This window comes from Aythya fuligula, chromosome 8, assembly GCF_009819795.1.
Source record: "Aythya fuligula isolate bAytFul2 chromosome 8, bAytFul2.pri, whole genome shotgun sequence".
Lineage (NCBI taxonomy): Eukaryota > Metazoa > Chordata > Aves > Anseriformes > Anatidae > Aythya > Aythya fuligula.
The window spans coordinates 29,876,751-29,892,989 of record NC_045566.1 but is presented as its reverse complement, the minus strand read 5'-3'; the positions used below and the strand labels follow the sequence as shown (position 1 = coordinate 29,892,989).

Below are 16,239 nucleotides of genomic sequence, written 5' to 3'. Positions count from 1 at the left end.
GAAAATGTGGTCTCAAAAGCCCAATACATCAACATTTCTGTTGCTAGCTTCTGTTTTTGTTCACTTGTTTTTGCAAATAGAAACTGCTGTGCCTACAGAAATGGATGGGTACCACTGGTGTAAACCCACTGAGTAAATCAGAGTTCTTGATGAATTCCTCCTCAGAGTGCACAGAGGAAAATGCATCCTGCTAGCTCACGAAGAGCTGAACTAGCATCAGGAGCAATGAGGACACCCTCAGGATACAGGTGAGTGAAAGCTCCCCTGGAATACGCAGAGGTGTATTTTTCAGCATGTCTGCTCTTCTTTATGGCAGCACTTTTCCACCCCTTTTCCAGGCAGCATCATCCTGCACTGTTTTTCATCCTCCCTTTTCCTTGTTTTGAAAGATGAAGAGGCAGTCATATGCTCCATGCTCTGAAGCCTCTTCTCTTCTATCCACCGCAGCAGTCACTGGACATTGAGAAGTCTTGGCCATTCTTGCACTCCATCTTATCTAGGACCAAGTGGTTTAGCTCCTGGACAAGGTAACTAGTAGGAGTGCTTTACTGCAGGCTTGTTCTCCCTCTTCGGCTAGGATTTCCTCTGATGTTAAGGGACTCGGCCTGCTGCCAGTTTTCTGTAGTGAAAGGGATCTTTTCCATATGGTGAATTTAACAACTGCTGTGTGGGCTTTTTCACCTCCTACCAAGCATCCATGAAGGCTGGGTTTGGGAAGTTTAAGCTGCAGCAATAACAAGTTCTGGAGATTTTAAATGTAATTTGTGGATCTGAAATTGAGAACAGGGAACCCAGGTAGGTGCTCTGCACTGCTGGGCACTTCCATGATAGACAGTGGGCATGCTTCTGGGCAGCATGGCTTGTGGCTCCCTTCCTCTGTCCTTTCTAGATGATGTGGATGCACACATCAGTAGGTATCTGGAATATAAAACGTGCTTTCCCTGTATGGAAAGCCATATCTATCTATACTAGCCCAAGAAATACCAGGCATATATGGAGAACAGCTGACTGACAATATGATCTTCATTTCTTCTGAACAGGACTTGCAAATACAAAGATGATGGTTCTGCTTTTCACCTTCTCTAATTACACATATTATAAATGCTATTACAAATACCAAAAACAAATGTTAAAATGAGCTATTACCTTATATAACCTGGCTACTAGCTCAAAATGTAAATACAGTGTACACTACACAATCCCACAGACCTCTGAACACCCATCAGAAGTAAAAGCTATAATAATGCCTGCAAAAATATACAAAATATTCCTAATATACCTAGTAAGAAAGGCAAGCTTGACTTTTTTTTTTTTTACAGTAGAGCTGTGATTTCTATGACTCCTCTATATCTAAAAAAGTTTTTTTGTTTGTTTTGTCTCAGAGAAAACCTACAGCAAAGATTTTTATTTTTTTTTCAGATATGTCATTCAATTCCTCCCAGTCACCAGATTACAAGGTCTACTGTTAGTGCAGACTGCAAGGGAAAAGCACAAAACATAAGCACAAAAATGTTATTCACAGTCTGTGGATTAAATCTACTATTAAAAGCAGAGTTGGTCCTATATATAAAGCTTGATATGTAGGATCCCACTTCAGGGATCACTTTGGTAAATTAATCAAACCTCTCCATGTAAAGCATCTAAATAACCACTATTGCTGTATGAAATATATTTCCATTCAACTTATAACTTCAGAAATATTTTTTAACACAGCTTTTTTCTTCCCTAAAGGTTATTTACAGGAACAAAGTAGTCATGTATGCCTGTTCAACTATATTTTCCTTGCTGGAACACCTTTTTTTCTCTTCTCTGTGTAGAGTTTAACTAAAAAAAAAAAAACAAAAACAAACCAACCAACCAACCAAACAAACAAACAAAAAAACTCAAAGAAAAAGCACTAGCTACTCTATTTCACACCTCTATGGACTCTATGGATTAAAAACAAAATATAATAAAATATTACTAATTACTCCAGGAGATTTTTTTTTTTGAGAATGCTACAAAGAAGCTGGTTATCAGCCTGGAATATAGTGATCTGCTGTTCTCTCTAACAGTCTAACATGGCTATTCCTGACAGGTGTTCCTGGGACATTCTGAACAAAATTGTTGAACAAAAATATATCTTTAACAGTTTCAGCCTTGAAAAGCTGCTCTCCACTGACTAACTGTCAGAAGGACTGTCAGCAACATTCTGCATGCAGCAGAACAAACAATAGGAAGACAAGATTTTTAAGCTTAGCTTTGGGGTCCTATTTAATGTTTCTAGCAGAACAGGTTTCTCAATTCAACACGTCACAACGCTGATATCTGAATTACAGAAGCGGTGTCACAGCTGACAATCTGGTATCTTACATAAGTTCCTCAGAATCATACAGCAGTCTGGACTCATTTGTGTTCACTAAGAAGGCCAAAAAGTTAATTTTAGGACTTCAGTATACAAATACAGCAATACTGGAAAATACTCAGTTTGGTATAATCAAAGATTCCGGTTATTCTTATAACAAATCTCTCAGACATTTGCTGGACTGCTGTCACACCTGTAGTGAATGACATTACACATGCAATTTAAATATTTAGATTTTGAATTAATTTCCATATTTTTTGGTACCAATTACACTTTTGGAAAGGCAGTGAAAGACTACCTGGCAATTGTGCCCATCCCCGCATCACAGAACCCTCAGTTCACATTGTTCATCAGAGAATTGTTTTGCCACTTTCAGGCATTGCCCCCCTCAAGCATGTTTCTCCCCAGTGCAGATGCTGCAGAGGCTCCAGGGAAACAGGAAGCCTTAAAATCTTTGACTAGCTACTAGGTAGTGTAAATACAGACCTGTTTATGGGAGTGGAATAGGCATCTGTGTAAGGAGCTGATTTACCAACTCAAATGAGCAGGTTTAGCTATGATAAGCATAAGGTTTGGATGAGGACCAGCATTTAGAGTTTTTCTGAAAAAACAAAGTATTACCGGCACTATGTCCCATTCCCCTGAAATCACCAAAAATGACTCTCGTAACTTCCAGCTCCACTGTGCACACAGCTCCCGGTTTTACTGGCACACAAAGATATATTGCCATTACTGGTGTTCACAGTTCCCAGCACAGATAACAGCTACACCCTAGCTAATGTCAAATACATGAACACAAAATTTCAGCAGTATGTTCTCTTGCAAGGTTTTATGGTTTTCATTTCAACTTTCTCAGCCACTTTCTACTGATCATTATAGCTTGTAGACTTTTGCTAAAGTAAAAGTGAATTCTTCTTTTCTTCAGAGTTTTTATTCCTGATTATATCATGGGGGTGAAATCTACTTGGCCAAGCTAATATTTCCTAAGTAATTAGTTTCTTGAATACATGGTAAAATACCATATTTTTTTAGCCAAATTTTGGCTGGAAAGTACACCAATTCACCATGTAGTCAGGTACCTCATTAGTAAACAGAATATGGAAGTACAACTACAGTGGCATTAGTATCAGTACTTTTGCTCCACTATCTAAAGCACTTCAAATATTTCATGTTAAAGCAGACAAATGCTCATCAACCATCCATGCAATGTCTGTTTTGAAACAAACAAACAAACAAAACCCTACCCTTTCTAGCCCCCTCCCAAATTCTACTGCTGAGCAAAATATCCCTCTGGCAACTGTGTTAGCTGTTGCGTCCCTCCCCAGCATCATGCCCACCCTCAGCCTACTTGCTGTCGGGGGCAGAGAAGGCCTTGATGCTGTGCAAGCACTGCTCAGCACAAGCTGAAACACCAGTGCATTACCAACACTGCTTTGGTCACAAATCCACAACACAGCACCATATGTGCCACTATGAAGTTATTGATTTTCTTCTTGAGTTTTAGATTAACGCAGCACACAACAAATAACCTGTTACTTTACTGAGCAGGGATGCAAAATTTGCAAAGAAGTCAGCTTTATGCTAATTCAGAAAGGATATTTTCATATTACATTTAGGACCGTGAAATTAATAAAATAATTGTTTCAGTGTTTCTCACTGTTAATTTCTCAGTCTCTAGCATTAAAGAACAAAACCAATACATTTTATGCTGATTAATAATTGAATAGAATGATAAATCCTATGGTATCAGATACTGTATGTGGTTATAAGAGAGAAAAATAGAAATACTTAATAGATGTATTAAGAAAAACTTAGTTAACCATGTAAGGAAGATGTTTGGAAATAACAAAGACAGACCAATATACAACAATATCAACCAATATAACAACCATATCTGGAAAAGTAAAAAGGACATAACAAATAGAAACAGACCAATTTCCTTCTCACTTTCACAGCTCTCTCTGACTGAAAGAATGTTTTCTGGGCATACAGGACAGCAGTGGACACTGTTTTTCACACTGCCTCATTTGAAAATTTAGCAGTAAACAATGCTGAATAAAACCATATGTTTACAATGGTCTCAACCACATTGCTAACGTAGCACCTTACTGAAATAAATGAAGTACTAGAAGGAAAACAATCCCGTTTTCAACTGCAAATCATGAACAGAGAAGCACCCAACTTATACAAGCAAACAAAAATCTTGGGCCTGTACTGTGAACACCACCTAATTCCTCATTGATTGTTTTTGTATGGAAAAAACAGTAGTAGTGATATTAAATTCACTTAAAAATAAAAAAAAATAAAAATAAAAAAAGAAGTCAAGATGAAATAGCAAAGATTTTGATGGTACTTCACAAACAAGCCTACAAAATACAGTTCCTCTCTCCTCCTGCTTTGTCCTCTACTTGGACCCTTAAAATTCTTTAATTCACCACCCAGTGGCATCAATGCAAGTTTCTACTGGTGGCAGCTTTTTGCCCAGGTCCACTTGAACTGGATTCAGGGCCAGAGAAGAAGAGAAGCCTGGGAGAAGCTCCAGACAGAGGTGACTCTAAGCTGCAGGCAAGAATCAGGCCACCCACTAGCAGGGAGCACACAGTGCATCTGCACAAGCGAGATGCTCGTTTCTGATTTATAGAGGCAAGGAGTCACAGGTATGTGACATTATCCACTGAGATGTGGGGGTGGTTCTCAAAACCCCTTTCAAAAATTACTTTAAATACTAGGCTTTATTAGGGGAATTTAGCATCCCCTTTTGTATTATAGTTTGTTTCTTCCAAATAGCATGTGATACAACACTGCTGTAGCACTGTCCTGTAGTGAGGTACATATTTAAATTTATAAAAGAAATTGGACATTAAAATGCTTGTATTACATAGCAAAAGTCATTATGTATCAATTATGATTTGTTTTTAATATTTACTGTAGCAAGGTTTCTTTGCTGTAGTCACTTATGTCCTCACCTCAGCTTTGCTTTTGTCTAAGCAGATGTCATTTTTTGCTTGTTAATTTAGCTCACCCAGACAGTTCTCAGAAACTGCTTTTAGTTTTAATAATCCCCTCCTGCCCCTCGACCACATCAATTGTAAAAGTCTTTCTAGAGGTGTGAACAGGATTTGGAGAAAAAAATATATATATAAAATTCTGCAAGCTCTAATTACACAGAGTATTTCAAAATAAGCATCAAGAGACTTTTGCTAAGTGAACAACATTCTGTTTCCAGTTAGCAACAAATTTACCATTATAATAATGACACTTAGTCAAGTTCACAGACACGTATTAAAAATCCCCATGAGCAAAGGGAAGGTACAGTGCCGGGTGCTGCTTCCCCTGTGCCCACGCAGCATAACCAACCCCTAAGACACCACAGCAGCAGCCACAGCCAACGTGAGTAGCTGAATTCACATTCTCAAAGTAATAACTCACATAGGAAGGAATGAAGATATTCACCATGAGAACTACAGAAGAGTGGGACTTCTTCATCCCACATGAGGAGATAGGTCTCAGAAAATTCACATTTTCCTTTTGAAATTGTCACTAGGTCTTTCCCTCACAGCAGAGAACAGTTTAGACTCAAGCACAAAATACCGAGAGATTTTTGGTGAAGATTGCAATAGATCATTCCCAGAGCAGAAATGGCAACAGTCTGCCTGCCTGCAATATCCAGGACTTTGGTAAAGGATGTTAAAATCAGAGAATTAAAACATTATCTTTAGGTTCACGCTTGCATTATTATGAAGCCCAAACACAGTAAATAAAGTGACGTGAACCTCAGTAATGAAATACACAGTCCATGTATAATGAAGTAGGACATTAAACATGCAGCATTTAGACTTTGCTATCAATAAAATGTGCTCAAGCACTTTTATAGTTCCAGATGTGTACACTGAAACTCCAGGAACAAGAAAAAATATCTGTCTTCATGCCATAATACATTCAGGAATGTTCACTTATTTTGTTCATAGCTGAACTATGGAGGTAATAACTTCAAGACAGAAGATACCTAGGCTCTGGGATTTTGAGCTCTTTCTGTTCGAAATGATGATTGAAGTGAATTTTACTTTCCACCTTGTTGTTCTTATTCACTAGAACAGGAGCTGAAAACCACTTATGCCAGCTAGCTGGCGTCATTGCTCACAACTTTCATTATTACCTTCTAGACAGATATTCCCCATAGCCAAGAAGGTTCTAACAAAACTCTCTCACTGTAGCAAAGTTAACTTTAAGTCAATGTTCCTTCTTTTCTAGTAAAGCAGCCAATTACTTATGAGAATATCAGAAGTATCTTTCACATTTGGATTAAAAATGAAAAGAACAAAAATTCCTTTTATAATCAAATTCAATTAACAATGAAAATGAATACTATAGGTTTCATCTTTAAATATAATTTTGTATGCAAACTTATTCACAGAAGCACTGATAAGCATCCACACTAGAATCAACTCTTTCCTTAATATTATCTATTTGAATGTAAATATCAGTCTAACTAAAAATGATTGTTCTCTATTTGTGTAACAGTCATTTCACAGTATTTGCTGTCATAAAAATGATTTGGATGAGCTTTTCTGTTTTTCAATACCATACTCATGTCAGTAAGGAAACTGGCTTTCTGTTTAACAAACATTAAATAGATGAGCTTTTACAGACCTATAAGCTAGAGATTTTAAATAAGTATACTGCATCTTTATGATTTAGTGGTACTTACTTGGTTTGGAAAGTCAGCCTTCAATTCCGTAATGCTTCTACACCAATATGCTGCTGTTTTCTCGCTGATCAGTTCAATGTTTAGAAAAGAGCCTTGGCCTGGGCCATACAAGGGACCCGAAGTAATTCCACGCACAATCCTTGGAGAAACATTGGTCACAATATCCTGCAAAACAGTGAGACCTGTCAGAATGGCTTTGCAAAGTGAGGATGTATATCAGTGAGGTCTATGACATAATAGAAACTTACCTGAATCTGATGTTTTAAAAATTCTGTTAGCTACATTGGAGCAGAAAAATGTTTGCTCTGTGTGTGAAATGGTATGATAAATTATTTCAGCTATCAAGAACGTGACAATACATGACATCTATCAACTGCCATGCACAATATCATTCAGATAATGTTTTTGTGTTGGGTAGATGGGAAACAAAACTTTGTATAAATATCTGTGCAGGCCTCAGTCATATAACAGAATGCATGGGAACTATCATCCCCCAGAGAAGGTAAAAGGTTGTGTCCTGCATTAATAAGTGAAGTGCAAAGGGGTGCTGCCCTCCAGACTCTCTGATGAGAAGACAGAATCACAGGTCGAGTCTCTAGCAAACATATATCAGCATGTCAGACTTCACATATGAAATGATATGATAAAAAGAGATCAAAGTCAAAAAATAAGAGCAAAACCAGTTCAAATTAAGATCAGTACTGCAAACCACAACATTTCTGAAGGTCAGCATAAGGTTAGCAAACAATTTTGAAATAGACAGTAAACACATAAAATGTTGATTTGTTTAGTAGTCTTAATTAAGCTACAATGTCACCATATCTATATTTACAAAGAACTGTAAATTCCAACATTATTTAAAACTAAAGAGAAACATAGATGGTAAAGTGTTCTTTTTGCCAATTTCCAATTAAAAATAATTTTGAGTAAAGGTCATTTATTTACAAATCTATCAGAATTATTTGTTTAAGTACCCCTCCTCACCATCTTGTCATTTTTAGTGAGATAACATGAACCTCCATTAGTATATAGCAATTAAGGTCAATTTACATATTTTAATTAAGAACCATCCCATATAAAACAATTAGGGTAATAGGCATACTAACTGGATTTCATAACATTTGGACGTTTTTCCAACTAGATAGACAGGAAACCTTAATTAGCATTAATTAGCACTGATCTGCATATGTTTGATAAGGCATACCCTTGCCACAAAAGATTATTTATTCTTGAATCTGCCAAATGTTACAGTTACAGAGGATAAAGGGACTTTTCTTCACACTGTATGTAAATTTGGGATAATCTTCATTTGTTTATAAAGTTGAATTACTTATTATACAGTAAATATGCACTAATATTTTATAGTGATAGATAATTATACGTCCATTCACATATGTAGAAATGATACAAAGTAATCTTCCCAGTTCATCTATTTTCAGACCTAATAGTAAATCTGGAACACTGACATCCCAACAATCCTCAGTTTTCCTATAACAGTATTTTGCCTTCAACACAAAAGCTTCACCTCCCTCTCAACAGTTAAATTGTATTTTCAGAAAAAAAAATAATTTGGAACATTTTCTGAATTGATGCAAACCCAAGGCAAACAGCAAAGTACGCTCCCCTCACTCCAAAACAGATTACAAAAATTGGAGTTTATGCAGAAGAACCATTTACATCAGTTTGCTCTGCATTATCTTCTTGAGCACTACCTGCTCCTTGTAAACTGCATCAGTAGAGTTTGACTCCATCACAGAAAGGTATTCATACACACAGGCCAGTGCTACCAGATCATCTAGCATGAGAAAACATGTAAAGTCAATGACTTAAATGCTGGCAAATGACCTTACTCCTGCTAGCAAAGAGTGCATATAGTCATTTGCCAACAGGTACGAGTTATTCTGACCATGCTTTAGGCCACCATGAGCTTCTTTTTGCCATGCCCCACTCAGTCAGAAGACATGTAGCTAAGGAAGCATGGCACTAAGCCCAAGCTAGCAGCTGCCTGTTGGTTTGTTGCAGGTAAGATGATTCCCACTTTGCAACTGGCTCGTGGATTTGCATATGCCAGACAATGCTTGGAGCCACCTATGGTACTGTTTGTTATCTTACTATGTGCATGCTTTGTTTTCTTCCAGTCTCCCTCTCAGTTTACTAAAGCTAAGAATTCAAAGATTGACATATTACAGCCTTGAAAAAAACTCTTGTGGGACACTGACAAAGCCTCGGCCTGCTTCCCTACAAAAACACTCTGAAGTTTCTGCATCTGTTTTGGGTCTCCAGGCAATTGCTTCTCTCTCTTAAGAACAGAGACCTCTGCTTAGACCCTATGACTGCTGTTGAATCCCCATGGCTTCAACACACTTTTTCCCAGAGCTCAGGCATTGCATTTTTTTTCTGGGACGATTCATCTCTGCAGGGTCCCATGAAGTTGAATCAGGTAATGCACAGACTTTGCAAACTGTCTCAAAAGCAGTTACTTTTCACTTTAATGACCACAAGAGATGCACAGAGCCACATGAAACAGTAAACACACATACATCTATTTGCCTACATTCTTTACTCTTGATTTTTCTCAGAGATTTTGTGAGATTCTCTTTGGTGCTAAGGGACCTTTCCCTGCCGTCCCCTGCCAGCACACAGCTGCTCCTTCAATCAGCAGCTCCCACTGCCTCCCTACTGCCTCTGTCTCACAGGACCCCTCTGCTGCGTCCGTGCACCACTTTGTTATCTTTCCTGACCAAGCTGCTTCTGCTTCCAAAAATCCTTCCTGGCTTTGAAATCCAAACATTACCACCTGGCTCCTTTGTCTTGGATCCTCCCTAGAGGAATAGGCTGTCCTTATTTAAGATCCCATTACTCATTTGCCTCTACTAGCTCAGAGTGAGCTAGATGGAGAGAGTCTGTAATGACTGACACGCTGGCATCTCTCCTGTCTCTTGTTAGCACATGACAGCCCCAGACACAAGAAGACTCACAGTTCATGGAAACAAAATGGAATTTATAACTTATGTGATGATTCAAGGAATCTGTCTATGTACATACAGAATAAAATCATACAAGTGACAGAAAGGAAAATTGTCTGAGATAAGTGTGAAATACCCATACAAAACTTGCCTTACCACCATCTTCCTCTTCAGTCTCCTGCCACAGCTATGAAATCTAAGCAGGGAGAGAGTTAGGCAAGGGATCTCTTGGCTGGGCTTAGCCAACTTCATTTTCTTCAGTCTTTGAAGTGAATTTTAATTGATATCACAGGTTATTTTACTAAGATAGGAAGTCCTGCTGTTTGATCACTTCTAACTGGTTATCTCCAAAACAGGAGGTAAAGGCCAGAGCAGCTGGAATAGCCTCAGTGCTCCAACACACCAGGGTTGTGACAGAGTATCTTCTGGTTTGAATAGCAATTTTCCCTGTTTGTAGGAATGATGTGGCCAAATGCTGGTGCTCTTCATTCATTTTCCTTACTGAAACTTCAGGAAAACGCAGAAAATTTCCCCACACAACCCTTTTACTGTTGATATGTGCATAAAAGCTACCATGGAACTGATGCAGGAAGCTTGAGAGGGAACACTTCAGTGTATGAACATAAAAAAAAAAAAAAAGTAGACTTTAAAAAAGGCTGACTGCATCAAAGAAATGACTCAACTGACTAATTGGTCTGGTCCCTGGATACAGGTAACAGTTCATGTCTGCATATAGGAATAGGAGTATGTCTCCAAACTCCAAAACTCTTAGAGTAGCTCTTACCCAAGACAGAAGCAATAAACCATCCATGGGAAAATAGCACAAAGCTTTCACATACCATGAAGACCAAGGATAGAAGACTCTTAATATAAAGCAACCACGAGAGAAACAATTCTTATACCTGACCACACTAAAAGACAAAGCTACAGAGGAAAAATAAATAAATAAATAAATAAATAAATATAGGCAAAGGTGAACAGAAATGGAAAATTAATTTGTTTCCTGGGGAAATTTTGCAAACTAAGGTAGATTTCAGGATCACAGAAACTGTATTCAGCATCAGATTCCAGCAAAACAATCTAGTTTTGGGGAGTTAATGCAAGCCAAGAGAAACAGTAACAGCAAATGGAATCAAGGGCCAACTGTGACTCATGAATATTTCAGTTACTGAATTACTTCTTTTGCCTCAAAAGCTGATTCCTCTCCCCAGGAGGGCACACCAAAAACATATCAATCCCTGAAATATTTCTAGCTCAGGATGTCTCCTAAGAAAGTTGTGTTACACACATAAAATGCCACTATCTGCTGCTTTCAGAGTCCCCTTTTCTGCTTATGAACAAGTCTAGTTTTCTCATGACTTGAAACTGTGTAAATTTTCATTACACAAGTATTTTTATTCCTGTTGATTAATTAAAACACTAAGAAAGACCCAAGGCATTGATCAAGCCCCATTTGCTCTAATAATCCTTGAACTCTACAGTCAGATCTTCAAATTCCAAGTCTAATGGGCTGGGAGTTTTGAAACAACATCTTAAGATAAACTCTAAACACACAGATGCTTTCTAGAAGTTAACTGTAAATGAAGATGCAATTCAGGGTGTCAGCTCGTGTTTTAATATTCACTCTAAAACTTGTTTTACTTCACACTGTCCACATTTTCAGTTAATGATTGCCACAGATTTCTGTATTGTCAAAACACAACCATGCTGAGAGAGAGAGAGAGACCTATATGTTTGGGCAGCAGGGACATTCTGAGTTTTAAGGGACCCAAAGGGATGTCAGGCACGGTGTTAGATCATGCGATAAGCACATTCATTGTGTGTTTCAGCTAAAGTGATCAGCTGAGAAATAATTCACATTGTGAATATTAACATTGGCATCTGTAGGCGTGGAAATTAATGACCCATACAAACGAATCAATCTATTCACCCCTCTCTCAGAGTTATTGTTTTAGGGGAACCAAGAAGACAGCTCTTTATTAGCAGGGTTCACATTTTTATTTCACAATCATCTCTCCTAGAAAATAAAAGTAGAAAAAGTTTGGAGAAAAATGTGTGGAGATGTGAAGTGCAGTGGAATATAGTATAAAACATATCCCAAAAGGTATACCATGGCCTCATGCCAATTCAATGAATGTAGTTATATTAGGCAAATATAAGAAGAACCAAAAGTATAATTCAATATTATTTTTCATATCAAAGCTCTAATATGTTGCTATTGATTTGCAGATCTTGAAGCAGTCTTTCTCACCTATTTTTCCCCAAAATATCATAGCTAATGGTATTTTAATAAACATTTTAAATAATAAAGTTGCTTAAGAGAACAAATAGACATATATATTTGGGACATGGAATGAAAACTAGTTAATGATACCTTCAATATATTAACTTGTTATACAAGCATTCAGCCCTGAAGTACAATTCTGCAATGCAAGTATCCACAGTACAATCAAGCTTTTGAATAAGATTTTGGGATTTTTTTATAAATACATTTAATAACACTATACCAAGTACTAATGTGTTTTCTTCATTCTGGGAGGCTTCTGAGGCACAGAAGAGCTTGCTTCACACTGTTGGCCCCCAAAGTCAATGAAAGTCAGTGAATAGTTTGAATTAAGCTTTTTTAACTTTAACTTATTAAAACGGATAGGATTTAGTGACCTTTGTCAGTTTCTTTTCATTAATATGAGAAAAAGATTTAATACAGTGAGCAGATTACTACTTTTTACAAAGTTAATTTATTTGACCTTTCTTTATTCCAGGGAGTGAGGGCATTATACTTGCCAAGTAGAGTTATCTGTACAGTCCTGGGGTTACTACTCACTAAATGTCAGTATCAACACTGATATAGCCACAATGGCCTCATTGTGAAGAAGAGATCTAAATAAACACCTTGTTAAGGCAATTTTAGTCAAGGATCTCAATACAGCATATTTAACGTTAGCAGACAGTAAACTGCAATGTGAAAAAAAAAGCCCAAATGTAAATTTCTGCTTTACTATATTCGGTACACCTTCTTCATTATCTAAACAACAAAACATAGTAGCTGAAAATGCAGGTATTTAAGCAAATACTGCTGTACCTTTTTTCTCCAGGTTATCAAAGATCTATTTAAAAAGCTATAAAGATTTCAAAACTCAGTAGACATTAAATATTTTTAAAGCTCATTTTCTAAATGCTTTAATCAACCTCTCAACATCATTTCAGTTTTCCCTAATTACAGTAGAGCGTGATGTACAAAATCACCTATGTAAAAATATGGAGGAGAAGGAGATAGTGCCCTTTTCTGCCTAATATTGCAGCAGCTAAAGCATTCTGGAAATCTGGCTCACTGCTGTTTGCACACCCTCACAGATACAAATGGCATCACAGACTTATGTCCTCGTAATTCCCTGCCAACTCTCACTCAAGGTCTTGTGATGATTTGCCTCTTCTGTGACTCAGCTGTCTAGCCAGACTGTGTCTAGTATCACCCCTTCTGGAGTTTTAACCATCTACAAAAGGCAAATGAAACCTGAAGCAACAATACCACTTCATACAGCACTGTTCCTATACATCATTATGAGTTGTTCTTCACTTTCTCTCCTCCATCAGAGCTGTGAGACATGTGACATTTCCATAGGGTTCTTTTTTCTGAGACCAGAACAGGGACTTGCTCTCCTGAATGTCTCCATAGCTCAGAATTTCTCAAGCTGAGCTTGTCTGGCTCCTTCTAGCAGAAAGCTAAATACACTGCAAGCACCTCCACAAACAAATTCCACCCATTCCATCAGGTACAACCATGCAGATTCACAGAGCTCACTAACTTCCACAAAGACCTTATCAGCTAGTGTAGGATTTTTATGACATATTTCTAGACCTACTGGTTCATGGAGCAGGGCAGGTATATTTTTTTTATGATTTCTGCCAATGGTGGTTAGATGTGGCAGCAGGCAAAGCACGCAAACCACCATGCTGTGCTGTTTTCCAGGTTATGTTGCACACAATGTCACCTGTTGAATTTCTAACACTTGTATTAACCATTTTAATTTACTTTGGACAGGGAACTGGCCAGAATTTACGCTTTCTGTACAAGTGCAAAATCTCAGCAAAGTCACTTCCTCACCCTCTCCTCCTCTTTCCCTGAGTGAATATTGGAGCATTTTTCTTTTTTATTTTTTAGAAACCCTGGAACTACCTTGACAGAAAACTAATCTCAGAACATCCCACCATGCAGAAACTGTTCTAATCTCTCCACCACCAGATATGAGAAATTTAGTACTATACAGACACCTCCTTTTATTTTTTTTATTGCTTTTGTGAGTAAAGACTAGACCTAGCCCTCTCTTTCCTCTTCATTGCTTTGCTTCTCCTCAAGACAGACAAGATATAATGATAAAATGACATAAAATAATTATTTTTCAAGTTCTTTCATCAAAATAAGAACTGTATTAAAAATCTATTATTTCCTCAGCCTTCCACAATCATTCACTCTGGCAATTTAAACCATGAGAGTACTGATCTCTCCACTAGTACAGAACAGATCTTGAAAAAGAACGGTGCTGTTATTTATAAGTTACACTTCTTCATCTTTTACTTACAAGATCTAATATGCTATAGAGGGAAAAGGTTACTTTAAAAAGTATTCTTGTCTTTTGATGGCTGTTTATCATGTGCTTGCAAAATAGAGTTAATTTGACTGGCCATTTTTTGTTTTTCTCTGAAGATGAAAGCACCCAAATACCGAAAGTCAGGAGTACAAAGAGTGCTTATAAATCTTCCTTAATATTCTACTCTATTTCTAGACTGAATAAGCAGAGTTATGCAAACTATTAAAAAAAAAAAAAAATAGACCATTACCTCATAAAAGTTTTTACAACATTAAACCATCCCATTTGTGTTTATTAAACCAATTTAACATTACAGCTCCAGCAAGCAAGCAAGCTTTCCAAATCAATAAGTTAGCACAGAAGAGTGCAGCCCCATAAGAGAAAAAGCACACGTCAGGATTTTGGAGAAAAACTGCTGAAGCACTCACATTGTATGAAAGACAAATGACAACTGGTTGGAGATTTAGTTACCATGTATTTAACATTCTTTGTATACTGTCTCATTAGTGTGTTAAGATGTAACCATAAGAATGCATGAGAAACTTCTAAATTTACACATTTAACTTGATTTCTACCTAAGCTTTTACCACAGTTGCTTGCTCAGCACACCAACCTTCTTACTAAAACAGTTTTCAGACAGTAGGCCATCACAACCAATAACTTATGATCAAGTTAGCAAACACCAAAGCTTTTAAAATAATCTTCCTAGATCAGAATATAAGACAAGTAGTGTGTATTCTTCTCACCTTAGAAGTATCTTGGGACAATCCCACCCCCACTGGAAGTCAAGTAAGAATCATCTGCTGCCCTTGCTTAAAAAACAGCAGCCCCCCGAAGCTTTTGACATTCATACATAATAGAGACTAGAGATTAGAAGTCTTACACAAAAAACCCTAAAAACTAGAAAACAAACACCTGGAAGTGTATGTTTAATGTTTATACCAAATGTACAAATATATATTTTTGAGTTGAGATACATATTTTACAATAAAATGTTGTTTTGAATCTTTCTTCACAATTACTTCATTTTGAGAAGTTGTGCAAAAAGTATTTTTCATAATGCAAATCTTAAAAATTAACATTTAACTAACATTTAAAATAAAATTTCATATTTTTCTAATTTTTGACATATTTGCTTGTGGCTTTTAGATGTTAGAATGTAAAGACATTTGTACTATAATTACAAAAGATCATTTTTAAAATGTATTGTGTCCTACAGCACTTTGCCTTGACAAACAATTACTAGATATCACATTCAACAGAGTACAAAAAAGCAATCTTTTTCACAAGGTTAAAATTAGTCTTCGAACAAAAGATGCTTTCAAAGCAAATCCAAATTCTCATCAGCTTTATAGCAATTTCTTTGGGAGAAACAGAGAAGCAAGGGAGGGAGAGAAGAGAAAGAAAAAAAACCTGAAGGACATTTGAAAAATTTCTTGCTAATGTTCAATGTGAGCATACATTTTATCAGTTTTCTGATAAAGGTGTAATCAGTAGAACATGATTAAATTTCTACTGTCAAATTATATTGTGGTCAAAAACTACAACCATAGAAGAAGAGAGAGCTCTTCATCACAGCTGAAAGTTGTGTGAAAGTTGTATCTGTATTCGGCCACTCGCTTTTGTATCTGC

General features: G+C 37.0%; 1 protein-coding gene across 3 annotated transcripts in view; it reads right to left on the bottom strand.

Annotated features, from left to right (window-relative positions):
* The window catches only part of DPYD (dihydropyrimidine dehydrogenase), a 341,675-nt gene that overhangs the window by 125,436 nt on the left and 200,000 nt on the right, over window positions 1–16,239 (bottom strand). For all 3 annotated transcript variants that reach the window (XM_032192196.1, XM_032192197.1, XM_032192198.1), the window contains exon 14: window positions 7,053–7,217. In XM_032192196.1, the coding sequence (XP_032048087.1) occupies window positions 7,053–7,217 (165 nt within the window). The remainder of the gene's footprint in view (window positions 1–7,052; window positions 7,218–16,239) is intronic.